Genomic DNA, 23988 nt, shown 5'->3' with positions numbered 1-23988 from the left:
GGTTGCCGCAGCCGCCATCTTTGATTCCGCGGTAGCGGTGGCGGCTGTAGGGTGCCGTGTCTGGGGAGTGGCTCTCCCCTCCTCCTCCCCCGGTTCGGTGGCGGCAGCTCCTCCCACTGGGGGGGTGGCGCGACGGCAGTGGCATCTACGGCCATGGCGGCGACTGCTGCTAACCCCGGTGAGTAGACGGAGGACTGGGGCGCCTCTAAAGGAGGAGGGGCTGAAAGGGTTGGCAGCTGAGGAGACCCAGGGCTCAGGGGCAGTAGTTGGGGCTGAGGGCGCTAGGACGAGCGGGGGTGGCCAGAGGGTTGTGGGGGAGGGGAGTGGGGGGAGGGGCCGACCCTAGGGAACTGGGGAGACCCGAGGTGGAGGGAGGGAGCAGGCGGGTGGGAGTTCCTTGGGGAGAGTTCTGTTGGAGCGGCTCCCCGCGCTGGGCTTGGCCTGCCTCCACTCTCCTGGCGGCTTTCTAGTGTGTGATGTGGTCCTCTTTCAACTCTGCCCACTGGAGCTGCTTGATGCAGAATAACTGGGCAGAATGGCTCGTTTTACTTTAAAAGTAATTTGGATTTATAAAGACTGGACCACGCTGCTGTTTAGCTGAAGTGTTGAACTTCCAAACGTTTAAACATTTAAATTTAAATTTTAATTTAAAAATCTTTGAATATATACTCAGTTTCTCTAGACTGTTCTACCCCCCCCCATCCTTTGAAACGCGTTTATATCTTAAGTGCCTCTAGTGTCTTCAGCTGCTGAGGACAGAAGTTTGTGTAATGGTTGGTGTTCAGGGCAGATCTTGCCAACAGCTTGCATCCAGAAACCGAGGTTTAAATCTTGGGTGTAGATCGAGGCAGTTTCCATTCTTTAAGAAAAGTTCAGGGGGCGCCTGGGTGGCTTAGTCGGTTAAGCGTCTGTCTTCGGGTCAGGTCCTGATGCCAGGATCCTGGGATCCAACCCTGGTCGGGCTCCCTGCTCAGCGGGGAGCCTGCTTCTCCATCTCCCTCTGCCTGCCACTCCCCCTGGTTTTGCTCTCTCTGTCAAATAAATAAATAAAATCTTTAAAAAATAATAAAAAAAAAAAGGTTTGAGGGTTCTTTTGAAAGAAAAATTCAGTTTCATGTCATTTTTAAGTGAACATCTCTTCAAAAGGGGGAGCTTGAATATTAAAAAATCTAGCCAGTCATGTCTAAGCAATGGAGTAGGGTGTATTGAGGCAGGTCTAGACAGATCAGGTCTCCAAAGTCCTAGTCTCAGCCCTCCTTCCACTATATTACAGTTATTTCTCCCTGGGAAGTATTTCATTTTAGGGATCCTAGATTACCTTGCAGACCTTGGCCATTCTCTTGCGAAATAAAATCCTTTTCCAGAAATCCCTATAGTCTTTTTAAAAAGAAGCCAGAAGTTGGGGCTGAATTACTTGAAAATACAGCAGTGAAAGGGATTCAGTGGGTTTCCCATGTTGAAACTGAAATTGGATTTTTTCCATGTCTCTGAAATGAGTATTATTTTGTGGTACCCAAGTTTTGCTGTAACAGTTGAATCACTATGAAATTTACTGTCTACTACCCTGTTTCTGGGAACAGAGCTATTTAAAGAAGTTAATTTGTCACATGCCAATATATTGTAAAATCTTTCAAAATTTTTTAGAGGAAAAGTAGATAATGGCTTAAGTTCTATTTCAGGAAGTGCTGATGATGGAATAAAATTGGAAAGATGCTATTATTATGGCAAACCTGATCTTGTAGTAAAATAACCTATGTGTTAAAACTAGGGAGTAAATAAACAGGATTTTAAACTGATAACACATTGCAAAATAGTTACATAACCCTAGTCAAGTTGCAAAGCATTTCTCTTATTAAGAGGTGGCCAGGGTAAACAAGTTTAGTGCATATGTCGGGAGCTTTTTTCCACCAGCAGTGCGGGTGGGGCTGCTTTATTTTGTTTTTTTCAACAACAGTGACCAGAATGACAGTTTCTTGACTACATTTCATTAGCTGTTTCATATCAGCTGAAATCTGAAGCAGAAAATGGTATTTATTTGCGTAGAATCTTTGCTGATGAAACATTTGATTTTGTTTATTATCCTTTGACAGCCTGCTTCTGCAATTTTTAGATTTCCTTTTTGATGTTCAAAAATTCTCACATTTCTTCCACGTTATTGGTACAACATTCAACACCTGGTAATTAAAATAAAAAATTTATTTTTTTCCTTCATTTCTTCTTTTGCTCCTTTATAGCAAAAGGAAGCGATCATAGATGCATTGTGGACTTTTATAGCTTGTTGTGTTTTGGGAAATGTGGACTATGAATGGAGGGTCGCAGGGTGGAAATGTACTGTGCTCAGTGAAAAGAAAGTAAATGTTTTTGGTGCTCCTGGGTGGTGCAGTTGGTTGAGCCTTGGACTCTTGCTGAGGTCATGATCTCAGGGTCCTGGGATCAAGCCTCCAGCAGGCTCTGCCCTCAGTGGGGAGTCAGCTTGAGATTCTTTCTTCTCCCTTTGGCCCTCCCCCCTCCCCCACTTGTTAGCTGCACGCTTGCAAGCTCTCTGAAGTAAATAAATAAATCTTAAAAAAAAAAAGTAAATGGTTTTCAGGTCAGAATTCTTTGTTGCATGGTCAAACATTTCCTTAGAGCCATTTAAGGCACTAGATACGTACCTATTTCTTTGAGTTTTTTTCTACTTTATCTTTTTGCTGGTTAAGATTCCCTATAGTTCTTGTTAATTCTGTCTTAACAAATGCCTGCAAAAGATTTGTGTTATCATTATTTAACTTTTCTCTCTAAGCTCCATTTAACTTAATCTTAAGGGTTAATAAGAATGCTTGATGATCATGTTAATTGTAGAGTGTGATTTAGAGACTGTTGGTGGCCCTTTAGTATCTTGTAGGGGACCTGGTTCCTTTGCATTTTCACTATGTCTTAACATGGTGCTGGATCAAAAGTAGAGTAAGATATGGCTTATTCTCTACTCTCTAAGAGTTATGTTAAAGTAATAGGTCTAATGCAATAATGGCCTTTTCTCTACATGAATTGATAATCCCCCATATTTTATTATTTTTCATTACTTTTACTTACTATTGGCAAGTAGAAGTGGGTGGTAGGTGGTCCATGAAGTGTTAGGCCGTCTTTTTTGTCTATGAAATACTAACAGTTTTGATGAACACTTTTTAAATTGCATGCATGATTCATAATGCATTGGCTAAGGCACTGGCTGGGAAGAGATTAGGTATTTGACTTCAAGTTCAGTATTCAAACCAGAGATTTGAATGAATTTGTAGGCGTGTAGGTATTTCTTTCCTTGATTCTGGTAGTCTCATCTCACCTCTTTTTGTGCTAGTGGGTACCACTTATTGTGGATGGAGAATGTGGCAGAAGGTAAAGGAACGAACATTGTTTGGGTTTGTGAAGCAGATATTTAGGAAAAATTTTTCTTTTTCTTTTTCCATAATTTTCATGTAAATTAGAGTTTTGAAAGCATTAATTAACATTCTTACCTATTACCTTTACTTTTTTCAGATATGGGAAAAATAGGAGTTTATGTGGTATAAAATTAAGATGTCAAGATATTTTATTGCAAAAACCGTTTGAAAGTATACTAAATATAATTTACTAATTCAACAATTGAAATACAATTAACATTTTGAAAAAGAACCTTGATCTGCATATTAGATCTGTGTAGCTCTATGCATTAGATTTGTGGTGCCAACCTGAATCTTCTTTATTTTCTTAAACATTAAGAAGTAGATACTTCTGCATTTTTGCAACTCTAGTTTTCTTATTTTTATGAAGTAGTGGTCTCTAATTTTAGTGTTTTGCACTATAGCCCTACCCCTCTACTCAAACAGTCCACTAACAGATGAGAATACTGTGTTTCCTGGATGTTTAATGAAAGTCTTTTGTGGTTCTCTGTGATAGAGGATGGCTTCTAAGGAAATAACAGTAGGTTATTGGTAGCAACACAGTGCCAAGTGGTGGTTAATCTTCAAAAACTAGGGACGCCTGGGTGGCTCAGTTGGTTAAGCGACTGCCTTCGGCTCAGGTCATAATCCTGGAGTCCTGGGTTTGAGTCCCGCATCAGGCTCCCTGCTCAACAGGGAGTCTGCTTCTCCCTCTGACCCTCCCTCCTCTCATGTGCTCTCTCTCTCAAATAAATAAATAAAATCTGGAAAAAAAAAAAAACTAAATTGTAAGAGTCAAGGAAACAAACCCTTTTTTCCTGAATTTTACTTAGGCCATGACACATTGTGGGTATTTCATTCCAAAACTAGTAAAATTTGAATCCCTGATTGTGGAAACTTTTTGGAACCATTTTTTTTTTCCTTTCATGCTATTCACTCAAATGTTTATGTATGTATGTATGTATTCATTTATTTATTTAAATAGGCTCCATGCTGGCAATGTGGGGCTTGAACTCACAACCCCAAGATCAAGACCTGAGCTGAAATCAAAAGTCGGACACTTAACTGACTAAACCACCCAGGTGCCCCCACAATATTTATTTTAAAGGTTAATTCCCTGGTGGTACTGTCCTATGTGGGGGGTATAGAGCTGATTTTATGTATGTATGTATTTAATAACCTTTTTTTAAAAGATTTTATTTTTAAGTATTCTCTACACCCAACGTGGGGCTCAGACTTACAGCCCCCCAAATCAAGAGTCACATACTCTACCAACTGAGCCAGGCAGGCGCCCCTAGCGGATTTCATTTAGATGTAACAGTAAAAGAATACATTTAAAGCCTTTCTGAAATGCAAGGCTTGAGCTCACTGGAGTGTATCTGGGCCCATCATCCACACCCAGTGATAGACCCTGCTTCTAGAGCCATCTGTTTTAAAGAATGATTAAACATTTATTAAGTTCCTACTTATGCCAGGTTGCACTTTCCTGTTTGTATGTTAGAAACCATATCTCATTTTTCCAAATTAATTCTCTAAACTTTTACATCTCTTCATCATTTTTCAAAATATTTTATTTTTAAGTAATCTCTATACCCAACATCAGCCTCAGACTTACAACCCCGAGATCAAGAGTTGCATGCTCTACCAGCTGAGCCAGCCAGGTGCCCCTCTTCATCATTTCTTCATTTTGTATTTTCTCCTCTACATTTTAACTGTAGTTGAATGGACAGACTAAGTTTATGATTTTAGCAATGTAATTAGAATTTAAGTTTCGTGAGAGCAGGACCTTTACCTTCCTTTTCACCACAGCGCCCCACTGCTCACAGTGGTGCCAAGGATGTAGGACTAGAGTTAAATAAGTATTGGTTGAGTAAGTGAATGTTGGGGGTTCGTATCTTTATGCACTGTCAACATGAAAATACCTCGGGGCGCCTGGGTGGCTCAGTCATTAAGCATCTGCCTTTGGCTCAGGTCATGATCCCAGGGTCCTGGGATCCAGCCCCACATCGGGCTCTCTGCTCAGCGGGAAGCCTGCTTCTCCCTCTCCCCCTGCTTGTGTTCCCTCTCTTGCTGTATCTCTCTCTGTCACATAAATAAATAAATAAATAAAATCTTTAAAAAAAAAACACATGAAAATACCTCTGCAAGGGTAATACTAATTAAGCCATTAACATGAATTAATTTATAATAGCTAGCATTTATTAATAATTGTTCTATTCTAAATACATTATTTCATTTAATCCTCATATGTATTATCTTTTTTAATTTTACAACAGTTCTATGAAGTATGTACTAATATTACTGTTTTACAAATGAGGAAACTAAGGCACAGAGTGAATAGTTCATCTGAAATCTCATAGCTAGTAGGGGGTAGAGACAATTTGATTGTTGGCAATCTGTGTACACAGTCAACAAACATTCTTTTATTTTAAATTTTTAAAATTTTTTATTTTATTTTTATTTTTTAGAGAGAGTGGGGGAGGGGCAAAGGGAGAAGGAGAGAGAAACTGAAGCAGGCTCCATGCCCAATGCAGAGCTTGACTCAGGGCTCCATCTCAGGATCCTGAGATCATGACCTGAGCCGAAATCAAGAGTTGAACGCTTAACCAACTGAATCACTGAGGCACCCCTTTTCTTTATTTATTTTAGAGAGAGAGCGCACATGCACGCATTCATGGTAGGGGGAGGGGCAGAGAGAGGGAGAGAGAATCTCAAGCAGAATCTGAACTGAACCCATCCTGAGGCTGGATCTCACAACCCTGAGATCATAACCTGAGCTGAAATCAAGAGTCTGACGCTCAACTGACTGAGCCGTCCAGGCGCCCCCATAGTCAATATATTTATGTTTTTAGGAGATAAGTGTTTTTGTTTTTGTTTTTTTTTAAAGATTTTATTTATTTATTTATTTGGGAGTGAGCGTGAGCAGAGGAAAAGGGAGAAGCAGACACCCCACTGAGCAGGGAGCCGGATGCGGGATTTGGATCCCAGGACCCTGGCATCATGACCTGAGCTGAAGGCAGATACTTAACCGACTGAGCTATCCAGGTGCTCGCCCCTGTTTCTCAGCTCTTTAAATAACTTTTAGGCTTCTTACTGGAGTTCGTCTCCTAGTTCTTCATGCCCCATAATTGTACCTTTTTGATGAGCCTCTTAGATATGCTGCTCTGCTTTTTTTTTTTTTTTCCACTGACTCTTATTTGTCTCTCTTGCCTGCTCATTTTCTTTTATTTTTTTTAAAGATTTTTATTTATTTATTGAGAGAGAGAGAATGATAGAGAGAGAGCATGAGAGGGGGGAGGGTCAGAGGGAGAAGCAGACTCCCTGCCGAGCAGGGAGCCCGATGCAGGACTCGATCCCGGGACTCCAGGATCATGACCTGAGCCGAAGGCAGTTGCTTAACCAACTGAGCCACCCAGGCGCCCTTGCCTGCTCATTTTCTTTTTCTTGTTCATTATACTTCTTTTCTAGTTTCACTGCTGGGGCTAGAATTTATAATTAATAAGCTTCCTTCATTTCTATCTATTTGCCCACCTACTTGCTTTCCTACCTTAAATATTTGTTTGCTAACTACTATATCCCATTCTCTTCATTTATCTTCCATGTATTAAAGATTCTCAAAAAAAAAAATTCTCTAAGATTGTCATTCCTGTCTTCTCACATAGCTTCTTTACTATATTTTCATCTGTTTAAAACACATCTCTATTTGAATAATCTTTAACATACAATTTATATATATGCTCACCAGTATTTCCTTCAGATCTTCTACCCTTCCTTACTTTTCTGTATCTTCCATGACTGTCACAGTTTTTCCAGTTACTCAGGCTAAGCAACTGGAAGTATTTGGATTCTTTTTTTTTTTTTAAAGATTTTATTTATTTCTTTGAGAGAGAGAGAATGAGAGACAGAGAGCATGAGAGGGAGGAGGGTCAGAGGGAAAAGCAGACTCCCTGCCAAACAGGGAGCCCGATGCGGGACTCGATCCAGGGACTCCAGGATCATGACCTGAGCCGAAGGCAGTCGCTTAACCAACTGAGCCACCCAGGCGCCCCTGGAAGTATTTGGATTCTTTCATGTATTTATCTGATTGGTTATCAGATAAATAACCAATATATATGTTTCCCCCCTAAAACATATATATTTAAACATATAAAATGTTTTGATTATGTAAAAGTATGTATTTAAAAGATGTTTAAACATATATATGTATAAAGTAATTTTAATCAAAATTATACATGCATATATTTATTTAAAGACTTAGTTTTACATGATTTCTTACAAAAACAACAGTCCTCCACTCCATTCTCTGTTTCTTCTCCCCAGTAACAACCATTTTTATCTCTTTTAACTTTTTTGTTTTTGTTTGAATAAAATGTTCGGGAAGTAGAAGACATGAGTTTTCAAATTGAAGGGACAGACCAGTGAATGAAAACACACCCACATCTAGGCACAATATCATGAGATTTCAGCATCAAATAAAAAGAGTATCCTGTGAGCTGCAAAGAAAAAAAGTTGATCACTTCAGAAGAATCTGGAATCAGATTGATTTTGCTTCTCACTAGTCACACTGGAAAGTAGAAGGCAATGGAGCAATACCTTCAGAATTCATAGGGAAAATAATTTCCAACTTAGAGTTGCAGACGTAGGCAAACTATCAGTTAGTGAAATATAAGAAAGATATTTTCATATATCCAAGGTCTCCCTTACACTCTTTCTTAAGAACTTAGTAGAGGATGTGCTTCACCAGTAATCCAAGAAAGAGAAAACATGGAATATAGGCGAGGCAGTGCAACAAGGAAAGAGTGAAGCATCCATTTTGCATATATTGCTGTTAGTTTCCCTGTTTTCAGTATGATAGCCTCACTTTCAACTTTGCTTGGTGTTTCTTGGGCCAGGGCAAATAGATAGCAATGAAGATTTATATTCTCCAGAGAATAAAGTAGTCTTTTGATGGGGGAGTAAGGCAGTTTCCTTGCTAGAAGGAACAGGGAGAGGATCTGGAAATCCACCTGCTGCTTAAACATTGTTGAACCAGTTCTTTTTATTTTAGCTTTCATTCACACACACCCTCTCTCCTGTACCTAGAATCACCAATTCCTGAGACTTTGGGGGATTTTGACATATAAATTGGGGTGGTTTTCTGCTTTTCCCCTTGCTGGCTTAGGATTCATTTCTTGTGGATCTATCAAGGCAGTGGTCCATTTCCAAAAATTTGTTGCTTTTTTCTTCCATTTTTGTCCATGGATTTTATGTCTTGTATAAAATTGTTTTTCTCCTTATGTAATTTTTTGGGGGGGGAGAGAGTAAAAGTAGATGTATGCATTTACTCCATTATTTTTATTCAGAAGTTGCCTTTATCACCTTATCGATGGTTAGCATAATTCATCTCCCTGCTTCTGTTACTTCAAACTTTTATTAATCTTTTAATTTATGTTTTCTTCTTGTCACTCTGATTTAAAGGTGTATTTTATCTTTTGGTTGCTTGTTGAATCAAATCTAAGATTTCATCTTGTCATTCAAGGCCTTCTCACAATTGGGTAACACTTGACATCTTATTTTTTTCTCCCAGATACAGACTCTGTGCTCTATTTAGGCCTGACAGCTCTTCACACCTATTTTCATACCTCCCTTTAGGATTTGCTTATGTCCTTTGTGTGGAATGCCTTTTTCCACTCCTTAAACTTTTTTTGAGGCCCAGCTTCATTTACCTTTTTGAAACTTGCTGGCTGGCTGGTTGCCTGCCTTGTTTCCTTTACTTTTTCCTTCTTATTGAGTACCTTCTCTGTGCTACGAACTATGTCACTTCTTAATTTAAACCATCTCAGAATCATCTTTTCTTTCTCTAAATTCCTCTAACTCAGATTCTATATAAATCTATTACTAAAAGTGTGAACTTTATTTTTAATTGGAGATTTTGCTTTTTCTTAGGGAATTTACATGTAATCACTATTTAAATTTTATAGGACAAAACAGAAAAAGCATTAGCAATAACAAAAATATATTCAGTCTTACTAATGACAGATAAATGAACATTAAACTAACAAGAATCATTTTATACCTAGAAAATTAGCAAAAATTTGAAGGATTGCTAGGACTTAGTGCAGGTGGACATATGAATAATTTGATATGGTTGGTGAGGCTCTTAATTGGTATAGCCTTTTTGGAGTGTAATGGGCAAAGTTTTAAATATGTTCCCTTATATCCAGGGGGTCATTTTCAGAAATTTATTAGTGTAGAAACACTGGCACCATGCATAAAAATACACAGTGGTGTTCATTGAAACATTATTTATGATACCGATTGTTTGAATGTCATAAATATATACATTTGTACTAAGAAGTACTATATAACTATTAAAAAGAGTGAGCTAACTCTATTTATTGACATGATACACATTCCAAATTTATTGTTATATGGAAAAAACAAAAGATTCAGAATAAATATTCTATGCTCCCTTTCTTATGTAAAAATTACCAAAAAACCTTTGATATATGGTATATAGAAAAAGATCTGGAAAGATTCATATCAAAATGTTAATAGCAGTTACCCACAAGGGGGAAATGGGATTGGAGTGTGGGTAGAGGATTTTACTTTTGATTGTTCACTTCTGTATTTTTTTTTTTTTAAGATTTTTTTTTTAATTTATTTATTTGAGAGAGAGAATGAGAGACAGCATGAGAGGGAGGAGGGTCAGAGGGAGAAGCAGACTCCCTGCTGAGCAGGGAGCCCGACATGGGACTCGAACCCAGGACTCCAGGATCATGACCTGAGCCGAAGGCAGTCGCTTAACCAACTGAGCCACCCAGGCGCCCCTGTTCACTTTTGTATTGTTGAATATTTTTAGAGACTTTTACATTTGGTTTTCTGTATATCCATATTTTAATATGTTGTTTTTGTAATGAAAAAATTAATAGCAAAATCAATTAACATTTTGGTGTTGGATATATATATATATTTTAAATATTTTATGTATTTATTTGAGAGAGAGAATGAGATAGAGAAAGAGCATGAGAGGGGGGAGGGTCAGAGGGAGAAGCAGACTCCCTGCTGAGCAGGGAGCCCGATGCGGGACTTGATCCCAGGACTCCAGGATCATGACCTGAGCCGAAGGCAGTCACTTAACCAACTGAGCCACCCAGGCGCCCCGGTGTTGGATATATTTTTATAAAGCTACTATTTAAGGAGTACTTACAGTGTTTCAGGTGCTATGCTGAGTTCTTTTCACATGCAGTATCTAATATCTTCTGAAAAAGTTGGTACTATTACCTACATTTTACAGATAAACTCAGAGAGATTAAATCATATAGGTGGTTAAGTGGCAACCCTAGGATTGGAATCCAGATTTATCTAATTTTAAAGCTTAAGCTTTGTTCTCTTAGATTTTCAATGTATGCCACCCCCCTCCACATTTTCTTTTAAAAAAATTGGGATCATGCATTTTCCAGTTATAAAAGTTATATATACTTAATATAAAAGACAAAATAATGATATACAGAAAATCAAATGTAGAAGTCTCTAAATGCCATCCCAGAGATAACCACTGTTCGTTTATTGTGTAACATTTCACTCACTCCATTCTAGCCATGATGTCATCCATACTGTTTCTAGAACTTAACAGGCATGTTCTCACCTCTGGATCTTTACACTCTGCCTATAATGCTTTTCCCCCAGATACCTGCATGGTTTATTCCCTTATCTCCTTTTCTTATCTCTTGTCTCCTATTCCTATCTCCTTTTACCTTTTCAGTGATGTCTTTCCTCACTATCTAAAATTGCTGTCCTCCTGTCCTTCAACTTTTATATACTTTTTTTTTCCCTAAGGAGTGGGAGAGAGGATCTCAAGCAAACTCAGTGTTGAGGATGGACCCTGATGTGGGGCTCGATCTCAGAACCCTGAGATCATAATCTGAGCCGAAAACAAGAGTTGGACATTTAGGGGCACCTGGGTGGCTCAGTCGGTTAAGCGACTGCCTTCGGCTCAGTTCATGATCTCAGGGTCCTGGGATCGAGCCCTGCATCGGGCTCCCTGCTCGGCGGGAAGCCTGCTTCTCCCTCTCCCACTCCCCCTGCTTGTGTTCCCTCTCTCACTGTCTCTCTGTCAAATAAATAAATAAAATCTTAAAAAAAAAAAGAGTTAGACATTTAACCGACTGAGCCACCCAGGCGCCCCTAACCATTATATACTTGTGATTTGACTTCCCCTGGTTTATTTTTCTCCACATTTATCACTATATAATGTATTATTAGGTTGAATCATATGAAATTTGATTTTGAAATTTGATATTTATTCATTTTTTACCTATAAAATGTTACTTTCATATTGTCATCCCAATTTATATATATATATTTTTAAAAAGGTTTTATTTATTTATTTCAGAGAGAGAGAATGAGAGAGAGCACATGAGAGGGGGGAGGGTCAGAGGGAGAAGCAGACCCCCCGCTGAGCAGGGAGCCCGATGCGGGACTCCATCCCGGGACTCCAGGGTCATGACCTGAGCCGAAGGCAGTCGCTTAACCGACTGAGCCACCCAGGCGCCCCCAATTTATATTTTAATTATTTTTCTTGTTGATCTCTCTCTCCTACTAGCATGTAAAGTTTATAAGGGTTAGGACTCTGGGATCATGACCTGAGCCAAAGGCAGATGCTCAACCAACTGAGCCATCCAGGCGTCCTGCATATAAACTTTAAAAAAGGAATATATTATGTATTTTTTTCTGTAGCTTATTTTTCCGTAATCATATACGGTGGATAACTTTCCATTTCAATGGTATAGATCCATCTCAAAATTTTTCTGATATATTACATTTTTTTTATTGTGGCAAAATGCAAATAACATAAATTTGCCATTTTAACATTTTTTAAGTGTACAGTTCATTGGCCTTAGTATATTCATATTGTTGTGCAGCCATCATCACCATACACCTCCAAAACTTTTTTCATCTTGCAAAACTGAAATTCTGTACCCAGTAAATAATAACTCCCCATTTTCCAAATCCCTCCCCCCCTTGGAAACAACCATTCTATGCTTTTTCTCAATGAATTTGACTATTCTAGGTACCTCATTTAAGTAGAGTCATATAGTATTTCTCCTTTTGTGACTAGCTTATTTCACTTAGCTAGTATCTTCAAGGTTCATCTGTATTGTGTGTTATTGCAGGATTCATTTTTTTAAAAGGCGATGTATATGCCCCAATTTTTTATCCATTCAACTGTCAGTGGACACTTGGCTTACTTCCACCTCTTGGCTATTGTGAATATTGCTGCTATGAACGTGGATGTTGTCTAAGTATCTCTTTGAGACTCTGCTTTCAATTCTTTTGAGTATATATCCAGAAGTAGAATTGCTGGATCATAAAGTAGTTCTGTTTCTAATTTTTTTAGGACTCTCCATACTGTTTTCCATAGTGACTGCACCATTTTATATTCCCACCAACAGAGTACAAGAGTTCCAGTTTCCCCACATCCTCACCAATACTTTTTTTTTTTTTTTAAAGATTGTTTATTTGAGAGAGAGAGATAGCAAGAAAAAGCATGAGTGGGGGGTGGGGGGAAGATGGAGAAGCAGGCTTCCTGCTGAGGAGGAGGATCATGACCTGAGCTGAAGGCAAACGCTTAACTGACTGAGCCATCCCGGTGCCCCAATACTTGTTATTTTTTAATTTCAAAAAGTTTTAAGTATGCCCTGTGCCCAACATGGGGCCAGAACTCACGACCCCAAGATAAAGAGTCATATGCTCTACCAACTGAGCCAGCCAGGCACTCATTTATTTTTTATTATTTAAAAAATGTTTAAAATAATTTTTTTTTTAAGATTTTATTTATTTGCGAGAGAGAGAATGAGAGAGAGCATGAGAGGGAGGAGGGTCAGAGGGAGAAGCAGACTCCCTGCTGAGCAGGGAGCCCGATGCGGGACTCGATCCCGGGACTCCAGGATCATGACCTGAGCCGAAGGCAGTCGCTTAACCAACTGAGCCACCCAGGCGCCCAAAAAATGTTTAAAATAATTTTTAAAATTTTTTGGTGGTGGCCATCATAATGGGTGTGAGGTGATATCTATCTCATTGTAGTTTTGATTTGCGTTTCTTTAATGATTAGTAATGGTCGAGCATGTTTTCATATGCTTATTGGCTATTTGTGTATCTTCTTGGAAGAAATGTCTATTCAAGTCTTTTGGACATTTTAAAATCAGTTTATGTTTTTTGTTGTTGTTGAGTTGTAGGAGTTATTTACGTAGTCTCGATATTCATTCCATATCAGATATATGATTTGCAAATTTTTTCTCCTATTCCATGTGTTGCCTTTTTACTCTCTTGATAGGTTTTTTTTTTTTTTAAGATTTTATTTTTAAGTAATCTCTACACCCAACGTGGGCCTTGAACCCACAATCCTGAGATCAAGAGTCGCATGTTGTACCAACTGAGCAGCCAGGCGCCCTGATAGTGTTCTTTGATGCATAAAAGTTTCTAGTGATAAAGTCCAATTTATCTTCTTTTTTTAACTTTTGTTACTTGTGCTTTTGATATATTCAAGATTGCCAAATTCATTGTCATGAAGTTTTCCTCCTATGCTTTCTTCTAGAGTTAACTAGTTTTAGTTCTTACATTTAGGAGTTTGATCTGAGTTAATTTTTATGTGTGATATAAAGTAAGGGTACAACTTCATTCTTTTGCTTGTGGATAAACAGTTTTCCCTGTACCACTTGTTGGAAAAAACTGTCCTTTCCCCACTGAATTGTCTTGAAACCCTTGTTAAATCATTTAACTATACATGTAAGGATTTATTTCTAGGCTCTCTATTTTTTTCTATTGGCCTATATGTCTGTATTTGTGCCAGTACCATACTGTTTTGGTTACTAGTTTGTGATAATGCATCATCATTTTATTTATTTATTTTTTTTAAGATTTTATTTTTTCATTTTGAGAGAGAGAATGAGACAGAGAGAGAGAGAGCATGAGAGGGGGGAGGGTCAGAGGGAGAAGCAGATTCCCTGCTGAGCAGGGAGTCCGATGTGGGCCTCGATCCCAGGACTCCAGGATCATGACCTGAGCCGAAGGCAGTCGCTTAACCAACTGAGCCACCCAGGCGCCCCTGCATCATCATTTTAATGATGAGTACTTAAGTACATTCTTTATCCAGTATTAAAGGCGGTTATAAATGCTTGGGCTTGTAATAAAAGACATGCATAAAAGAGGTTTTGTGTTTTTAGGTTGGGTGCAATTTATTTTTTTATTTTATTTTTAAAGATTTTATTTATTTATTTGACAGAGAGAGACACAACACAGCGAGAGAGTGAACACAAGCAGGGGGAGTGGGAGAGGGAGAAGCAGGCTTCCTGCTGAGCAGGGAGCCTGATGAGGGGCTTGATCCCAGGACCCTAGGATCATGACCTGAGCAGAAGGCAGACGCTTAACGACTGAGCCACCCAGGTGACCCGGTTGGGTGCAATTTATTACAAATAAAATTTGGAGGTAGATTTTAGGAATAATAAATAAAACATTAAAAACATATCCAAAGTTCATATTTCAGACATTAAGAACATGATGAATTATTGTTCCCAAGGTTTCTTTTTGAACATTTTACGATCCAAAATATTTTAAAAAGATACTTAATTTATTTGAGAGAGGGAGAGGGTAAGTGTGAGTTGGGGGAGGGGCAGAGAGAGAGCGTTAAGCGGACTCCGTGCTGAGCACTGAGCCCAGTGTGGGGCTTGATCTCACGACCCTGAGATCATGACCTGAGCCAAAAACACAAGAGTCAGACAGACGCTTAACCAACTGAGCCACCCGGGTCCCCCATCCAACTTTTAATGCTTCCTTTATCATTCCTGTTTTCCTTCATTGTGTGTTTTCAGTGACTAAGTTTTATATTATTTCTCCTATTTCAGGAAAGGAAGTTACATTTAGAAGTAGCTTTTCTGTAAATTTGGGAGATTATTTGACTGACTAAAACATATTTACTATTTTTCTGTAATTTCTGAAATTGTGATTTTTTTTGTTATTTCGTATTCTATTGGACTGATGTACATTTCACCATTTCTGAGATGTAAAGCTAACATAGGACTAAAGAATGTAGAATAGGAAAGGTAGAGAAGCCACCCACAAATTTGACTGAACTAGAAAGGTACATAAATCTTTTAGTTGGAATCAAGGGAAAAAGCTGTTCAGAGCTGAAGGGAGGTCCTTAGTTTCTAACAAAAATCTCCTAAAGGCTTTATTAATACAAGGGTCAGTTTATGGAAAAACTCCCAAATTGCACAAAACCTCATTAGGCAGGAGAAATGGGCTGTGGGGGCAGCCAGTCTGCATCAGGAATGGCTGGGCTGGAGGCCACGGCTCAGGCCCAGGACCTGAAGGTAGGAGCAGGCTGGAAGAACTCTAGACGCAGAGGTTAGTGCATTCACCCAGATCCCTGGGTTTCCATTTGGTCTCTAGGATGTGGATGCTTTCCTCAGGCAAGGCTGTAAAATTGTGATTTTAATAGAAGGTACTTGATTTCAGTGCAATAAGAATACTCCTTAACTATGCTACCCGTTTTTCCATTTGAAAGGGGCTCATATTAGTGATTCAAATCCAGAGTATATTAAAAGAATCATACATCATTATTAGTTTCCCTGCTGTGACAAATTAACAAACTGGGGGGTTTAAAACAACAGAAATGTATTCTTTCACAGCTCTGGAGGCTCAGAATCTGAAATGAAGATGTTGGCAGCTTTGGTTCCTTCTGGAGGCTCTGAGGGAGAAATCTCTCCCTCTTTTCTAGCTTGGACATGTCACTCCAATCTCTGTGTCCCTGTATCCAATGTGTCTCTCCTTCCTCGAATAAAGAAAGCAGTCAGGGACACCTGGATGGTGCAGTGGGTTGAGCGTCCGACTCTTGGTTTCTGCTCAGGTCCTGATCTCAGTGCTGAGTGCTGGGTGCTGAGTGCTAGTTCCCTTGAGACTTTCTCTCCTCTCCCTTTCCCCCTCCTCCTGCCCTGCGTGTGTGCCTATTCATGCACTTTTGCTTTCTCTCTCTCAAATCTTAAAAAAAAAAAGAGCAGTCATTGGATTTATAACTCAACCTAAGCCATTATGACCTTAGTCTTAGCTAATTTTATCTTCAGGGACCCTATTTCCAAGTAAGGTCACATTCTGAGATTCTGTGTGGACATGCATTTTTATATTATTCAATCTACTGCAATTACTGAGTAGGGTTTATTCCAGGAACTCAAGAGATGGTTCAACCTGAGAAAACTTGTAATTCATGCCATTAACAAACTAAAAGAAAAAATAATTACATTAATAAATGCTTTACAAAAGTATTTGTTTCAAATTTTAAAAAAGTACATTCCTGATTGGGGGGGCGGTGGGAGGGGCAGAGGGAGAAGCAGACTTCCTGCTAAGCACAGAGCCGGATGCGGGTCTTGATCCCAGGACCCTGAGATCTTGACCTGAGCCCAAGTCAGGTGCTTAACCAACCGATTGAGCCACCCAGGCATCCCAAGTTTTTAAAAAAATTTCCCCGGGCGCTTGGGTGGCTCAGTCGTAAGCGTCTGCCTTCCGCTCCGGTCATGATCTCAGGGTCCTGGGATCAAGCCTCGCATCGGGCTCCCTGCTCCACGGGTAGCCTGCTTTTCCCTCTCCCACTCTCCCCTGCTTGTGTTCCTTCTCTCGCTGTATCTCTGTCAAATGAATAAATAAAATCTTTAAAAAACAAAACAAAACAAAACAAAAAAACTTCCAAACTATTTTCTGAAGTGGCTGTGCTGTATTACATCTACCAGCAATGTATAAGTGATCTTTTTCTGTATCTTTCCCAGCATTTGGTATTTTTATTTATTTTTATGTTAGCCATTCCAATAGGTATGTAATGCATCTCAGTGTGGCTTAAATTTGCATTTCCCTCATGGCTAATGATGTTGACCGTGTTTTCATATGAATATTTACCATTTTTGTATCTTTGGTGAACTGTCTCTTCATGTCTTGCCCCTGTTGTAGTCAGACTGCCTTTTTTTTTTTTTTTTTAAAGATTTTATTTATTTATTTGACAGAAAGATAACGAGAGCAGAAACACAAGCAGGGGGAGCTGGAGAGGGAGAAGCAGGCTTCCCACTGAGCAGGGAGCCCGATGCGGGGCTCAATCCCAGGACCCTGGGATCATGACCTGAGCTGAAGGCAGACGCTTAATGACTGAGCCACCCAGGTGTCCCCAGACTGCTTTTTTTAATGTTGATTTTTGAGCGTTCTTTTTATATTCTGGATACAAGTCCTTTCCTTCAGTATTTTCTTCCACTCTGTTACTTGTCTTTTCATCTTCTGGCAGTTATTCACAGACTAAAAGTTTTTAATTTTAATGAAATCCGATTTATCACTTTTACTGTTCATGGATCATGCTTTTGGTGCCAAATCTAAGTACTCTGCCTAGACCTAGATCCTGAAGATTTTCTCCTTTTTTCCCCCCTAAACGTTACATAGTTTTTACATTTACATAGTGATCCATTCTGATTAATTTTTATATAAAGGGCAAAGCTTAGATTGAGGTTCAGTTTTTCATCTACAGTTGTCCAGTTGCCTCTAGCACCATTTGTTGAAAAGATGATCTTTCCTCCATTGAATTGTTTTTGCACTTTTGTCAGAAATCATTTGGGCATATTTGTGTGGGTCTGTTTCTGGCTTCCATTGCTCTGTGTCCCTCTGCCAAGACTCCATACTTTTGATTACCATAGATATATAATAAGCCTTGAAATTGGGTAGACTGATTCCTGCCACTTTTCTCTGTCAAAATTGTTTCCTTTACCTTTCCTTAAAAATTTTAGAATTATCTTCTTTATAAAAGCATCTTGATAGAATTTTGATAGGAATTACATTAAACTTGTCTATCAGTTTGAAGAGAATTGACATCTTTATTATGTTGAGTCTTTAAAATCATGAGCATGGTATCTCTCTCTATTTATTTAGATCTTTGATTTCTTTCATCAGTGTTGTGTTGTTTTCAGCATACAAGTCCTGTTTGTTGTATTTATACTCAAGTATTTTTTTCTTTTTTTAAAGTGATTACAAGTAGCTTTTTAAAAATTTATTTTATATTTTTTAAAGATTTTATTTATTTGAGAAAGAGAACGAGCGAGGGAGAGCGTGAATGGGGGGAGAGGCAGAGGGCAAAGCAGACTCCCTGCAGAGCAGAGAGCCTGATGTGGGGCTCCATCCCAGGACCCTGGGATCATGACTTGAGCCAAAGGCAGATGCCTAACCAACTGAGCCACCCAGGCACCCCACAATTTATTTATTTATTTTAGAGAAAGAGCGAGTGCGAGCAGGGGGAGGAGGAAGAGGAGGAGAAGGAGAGAGAGAATCCTTAAGCAGATTCCCCGCTGAGTGCAGAGCCTGATGCAGAGCTTGATCCCAGGACCCTGAGATCATGATCTGAGTCAAAACTAAGAGTTGGCCGCTTAACCGACTGAGCCACGTAGGCGTCCCTGTAGATAGCTTTGTATTTTTAATTTTGGTGTCTATTAGTTGCTAATATATAGAAGCAATTTATTCTTGTATACTTATCTTGTATCCTGCAATTTTACTGGATTCACTTACTTGCTCTGAGTTTTTTGTTAGATTCCTTGGAATTTTCTACAAAGACATGGCATCTGTGAAGTTTTATTTCTTTTTGATCTTTATGCCTTTTGTTTCCTTTTCTTGCATTTTTTGCACTGGCTAGGGTTTCCCAGTATGTTTGAATAAATGATAAGAGGGAATATTCTTGTTTAGTTCCCAATCATAAAAGGATTGTCTTTCACAATTAAGTATAATATTAGCTTTAGGCTCTTTCTTTTTGTTGTTTTGGGGTTTTTGGAGGGGTAGATTCTTTTTTCAAGTTGAGGACATTTCCCTCTATTTTTATTTTTGTGATTTTTTAATTAGGAATGAGTGTTGGATTTTATCAAATGCTTTCTTGCATAAGTTGATATGATCATCTGTTATTTTCCTTCTTTATCTTACTAATATGGTGGATTATGTTGATTGATTATTAAATATTGAGCCAGTTTGCTTCCCTGGAGTAAATCACATTTGGTCATGTTATATAATTCTTTTCCATATTGCTAAATTTTATTTGCTAATACTAAGAATTTTTATATGTTTTCATGAGGAATATTGATCTCTAGTTTTTTTGTCAGTTTGTTTGCTTTGTTTTTGTACTGATTTTGTCTGGTTTTGTTATCAGGGCAATTCTAGCTTCCTAAGAGGAATTGGTAAGTGTCCCCTTCCTCAACCAGTTTCTGGAGGAGATTGTGTAGAACTGATATAATTTTTTAAATGTTTAGTAGAATTCTTCGTCTAGACCTGGAGATTTCTTTTTTGAGAGCTTTTATTTTTTATTTTTTTTAAAGATTTTATTTATTTATTTGAGAGAGACAACGAGAGAGGGAACACAAGCAGGGGGAGTGTGAGAGGGAGAGGCAGGCTTCCTGAGGAGCAGGGAGCCCGATGCGGGGCTCGATCCCAGGACCCTGGGATCATGACCTGAGCCGAAGGCAAATGCTGAACGACTGAGCCACCCTGGCGCCCCGAGAGCTTTTAAATTATGGATTCAATTTCCTAATATTTATGGGGCCATTCAAGTCATCTGTTTTGTATTGGGTCTGTATTTTTTCAAGGCATTGGTCCATTTTGTCTAAGTTGTCAAATTTATGTTTGTAAGTTATTCCTAGTATTACCACTACTCTTATTTCTTTGAGGTTTGTAGTGATATGTGTCTTTTTGGTTTTTTTTTTTTTTTTTTTCTCTTTTCATTTCTGATATTGGTAGTTTTGTTTGCTAGGCCTTGTCCATTTTTGGGATCTATTTAAAGAACCAGCTTTTGATTTTGTTTTTTAAAAGTATTTTTCTGTTTTCAAATTCATTGGTTTACGTTGTCTATTCCTTCGTTTTGCTTGCTTTGGGTTTAATTTGTTCTTTTTCTAGGTGCTTGAAGTGGAAGCTTAGATGATTGACTTGACTTTTCCTCTTTTCCAGTGTAAGCATTTTAGTGCTATAAAATTTTCTCTGAGTACAGCTTTTGCTGTGTTCCACAAATTTTACTATCTTGTATTTTAATTTGCATTGTAGTTCTGTGTATTTTTAATTTCATTTGAGACTTCTTTTTTGACTCATTTATTATTTAGAAGTGTGTCATTTAGTGTCCAAGTGTATGGTGATTTTCCTGTTATCTTAGTTCTAGATTAATTCCATTGTAGTTGGAGAACATAATCTGTGATTTCATTCTTAAATTTGTTGAGGCTTAATGGCTCGGGATATTTCCTATCTTGGTTTATATTCTGGGGACACTTGAAAAGAATGTGTACCTGCTATTGTGGTTAGAGTGTTTGAGTAAATGTTAATTAGATCCTGTTGGTTGAGGGTGTCATTGAGATCTTTTATATCTTTGCTGATTTTCTAATTGTTCTTTCAGTTGAGTGAGGGGTGTTGAAGTCTCCAGCTATAATTATTTTCTCCTTTCTGTTTTATCAGTTCTTGTTTAACAGATTTTGCAGTGCTCTTGTTTGGTGCATAACTGCCAAATGTCTTCTTGGTGGCTTGAATATTATATAATGTGCTTTGTCTCTGGTCATTTTGCTTTGGAGTTTACTTGATTATTATTAATACAGTTACTCTTTTTTTTTTTTAAAGATTTTATTTATTTATTTTTTAGAGAGCGAGCAAGAGAGAAACAGCATGAGAGGGGAGAGGGTCAGAGGGAGAAGCAGGCTCCCCGCTGAGCCGGGAGCCCGATGTGGGACTCGATCCCAGGACCCTGGGATCATGACCTGAGCCGAAGGCAGACGCTTAACCATCTGAGCCACCCAGGCGCCCTAATACAGTTACTCTTGCTTTCCTTTGATCAGTGTATGATATATCTTTTTTCATCCTTTTCCTTTCAACCTGTCTCTACTGTTACATTTGAAGCAACTTTTTTTTTTTTTCTGAAGCATTTCTTATAGACTGGGTCATTTTTTTTGTTTGTTCTGCTTATCTTTTTTTACTAATTGGTATATTTAGACCATTTACATTTAATAAAATTGGTATGTTAGGGCTTAAGTCTGCTGTTTTCATTTGTTTGGGTTTCTGTTTCTCTATTTTTTTCTCTGCCTTCCTGTAGGTTATTTGAACATTTTTTAGAATTCCATTTTGAGGAGCGCCTGGCTGGCTCAGTTGGAAGAGTATGTGACTCTTGATCTTGGGGTTTTGGGTTTGAGCCCCACATTGGGTGTAGGGATTACCAAAAAATATATATATAAACTTTAAAAAAATAAAATAAATAAAAGTAAAATCTTAAAAAGAATTGCATTTTGATTTATATGCAATGTTTGCTGGTGTATCTCCTTGTATAGCTTTTCTGGTAATTGCTGGAGTGGGCATTGCATTATATATCATAACATCACAGTCTATGGGTGGTGTCATTTTACCACTTTAAGTGTTAACATCCTACCTCCCTTTAGTATCCCCATTCGTAATTTAATTGTCATAAATACTTCCTCTATATATATTCAGAAACATATCAGTGTTGTATTTTTTGCTTCAACCACCAAATATGATTAAGAAAACTCAAAAGGAGAAGGAAAGCCTATGGATTTTACCCATATTTCTGCATACTGTGTTCTTTTTTATTTCTTGATATGTTTCAGAATTCCTTGTTTTATAATTTCTTCCCTTTTTGGAGAATTTTGTTTAGTCATTTTTTTTTTTTAATTTATTCATGAGAGAGAGAGAGGCAGAGGGAGAAGCAGGCTCCCCGTGGAGCAGGGAGCCCGATGTGGGACTCAATCCCAGGACCCTGGGATCATGACCTGAGCCGAAGGCAGACGCTTAACTGACTGAGCCACCCGGGTGTCCCGTTTAGTCATTTTTTAAGGATAGGTCTGTTGGTTGCAAGTTCTCCTGAGTTGTACATCATCAGAGAGTGTGTTGATTTCCCCTTCACTCCTGAATGGTATTTTCACTGGTTGTGGGATTCTGGGTTGACAGTTCTTTTTTCCCTACAACTTAAAGATATCGTGCCATGTTCTTTTTGCCTCCATGGTTTCAGGTGAAAAATCTGCTGTTGTTTGAATTATTTTTCTTCTGTAGGTAAGGTGTAATTTTTCTCTAGCTACTTCCAAAACTTAATCTTTAGTTTTTAGAAGTTTAATTGTGATGTGTGTTGGAATGCATTTCTTTAGGTTTATCCTTTTGGGGTTTACTCAATTTCTTGAATCTGTAGGTTACATTTCTTGCCAAATTTGGGAAATTTTTAGACATTATTTTTCAGCTTTGCCCTATTTCTCTTATCTTTCCAGTACTCTAATGGATAATTTCTAGTGTTCTGTCTTCCATTTCACTGGTTCTTGTCTTTGTTCTCTCCATTCTGCTCTTCAATCAATCCATTTAACTTTTTTTTTTCAGTCAGTTCTAAAATATCTATTTGATTCTTTATATCCTGTTTCTTGTTGAGACTGTTTCTTTGCTGAAGCTTTCAATTTATTTATTTCAACTATGTTAATAATTGTTGAAGCATTTTTATCATGACTGCCTTTAAAATCTTTGTCAGATAATTCTAACATTTATGTTTCATCATCGTTTTCATTCAGTTTGAGATCTTCTTGGTATGATGAGTGATTTTCTTTCTTTTTTTTTTTTGAGTGATTTTCTTTCTTAAAATTGAAGTTTGAATATTTTTGTATTATGTGATATTAGATCTTTTTTTTTTTTTTAAGATTTTATTTGTGAGAGATCGAGAGCGAGAGAAAGTGCTCACATAAGAAGGGGAAGCGGCAGGCAGAGGGAGAAGCAGGTTCTCCGCTGAGCAAGGAGCCTGATGTGGGACTCAATCCCAGGACCCTAGGATTATGACCTGAGCTGAAGGCAGATGCTTAACCGGCTGAGCCACCCAGGCGTCCCAGATATTGGATCTTTTTTTTTTTTTTTTTAAGATTTTATTTATTTATTTGACAGAGAGATAGAGAGACAGCACAAGTAGGCAGAGTGGCAGGCAGAGGGAGAGGGAGAAGCAGGCTTCCCGCTGAGCAGGGAGCCCGATGCGGGGCTCGATCCCAGGACCCTGGGATCATGACCTGAGCCGAAGGCAGCCACTTAGCCGACTGAGCCACCCAGGCGCCCCCCAGTTATTGGATCTTATTTAAATCTGTTTTAGTGGGGTGCCTGGGTGGCTCAGTCGTTAAGTGTCTGCCTTCGGCTCAGGTCATGATTTCAGGGTCCTGGGATCGAGCCCCGCATCGGGCTCCCTGCTCCACGGGAAGCCTGCTTCTCCCTCTCACACTCCCCCTGCTTGTGTTCCCTCTCTCGCTGTCTCTCTCTCTGTCAAATAAATGAATAAAACTTTAAAAAAAAAAAAATCTGTTTTAGATGGCTTTCACTGACACCACTTTGGGAGAGGAAAGGAGAGTGCTGCTTTGTTATTGCTAGGTGAGGTTAGAATTCCAGTTATTTTGGATTCTTTTCTGTATTTTCTAAATAAAATTAAAAAAGGATCTAAGTTATGTATGTTTGTTGCATGAGTAAAATGTATTAACCGATTTTGGGAGTGTGTGTGTGTGTTTGTTTTAGATTAGCATTCTGTCACTATCACAAGCTTTTTTTTTTTTTTTTT

The 23988-nt window shown here is 38.5% G+C and overlaps 1 protein-coding gene across 7 annotated transcripts in view; it reads left to right on the top strand.

Annotated features, from left to right (window-relative positions):
- The window catches only part of ARNT (aryl hydrocarbon receptor nuclear translocator), a 74972-nt gene continuing 50984 nt past the window's right edge, over positions 1-23988 (top strand). For 6 of the 7 annotated variants that reach the window (XR_014144144.1, XR_014144143.1, XM_081815916.1 and 3 more), the window contains exon 1: positions 1-178. Coding sequence is in view for 4 of the 7 variants with exons in the window: in XM_081815916.1 (XP_081672042.1) it covers positions 154-178 (25 nt within the window). In the remaining 3 variants the exon portion in view is untranslated. The remainder of the gene's footprint in view (positions 179-23988) is intronic. The other variant, XM_081815915.1, reaches the window with a different exon arrangement.

The sequence above is a fragment of the Leptonychotes weddellii genome, chromosome 4 (assembly GCF_054177405.1).
Source record: "Leptonychotes weddellii isolate Sample4059 chromosome 4, ASM5417740v2, whole genome shotgun sequence".
Taxonomy (NCBI): Eukaryota; Metazoa; Chordata; class Mammalia; order Carnivora; family Phocidae; genus Leptonychotes; species Leptonychotes weddellii.
The sequence above is the reverse complement of the archived record's forward strand: the minus strand, read 5'-3'. Positions and strand labels throughout refer to the sequence as shown.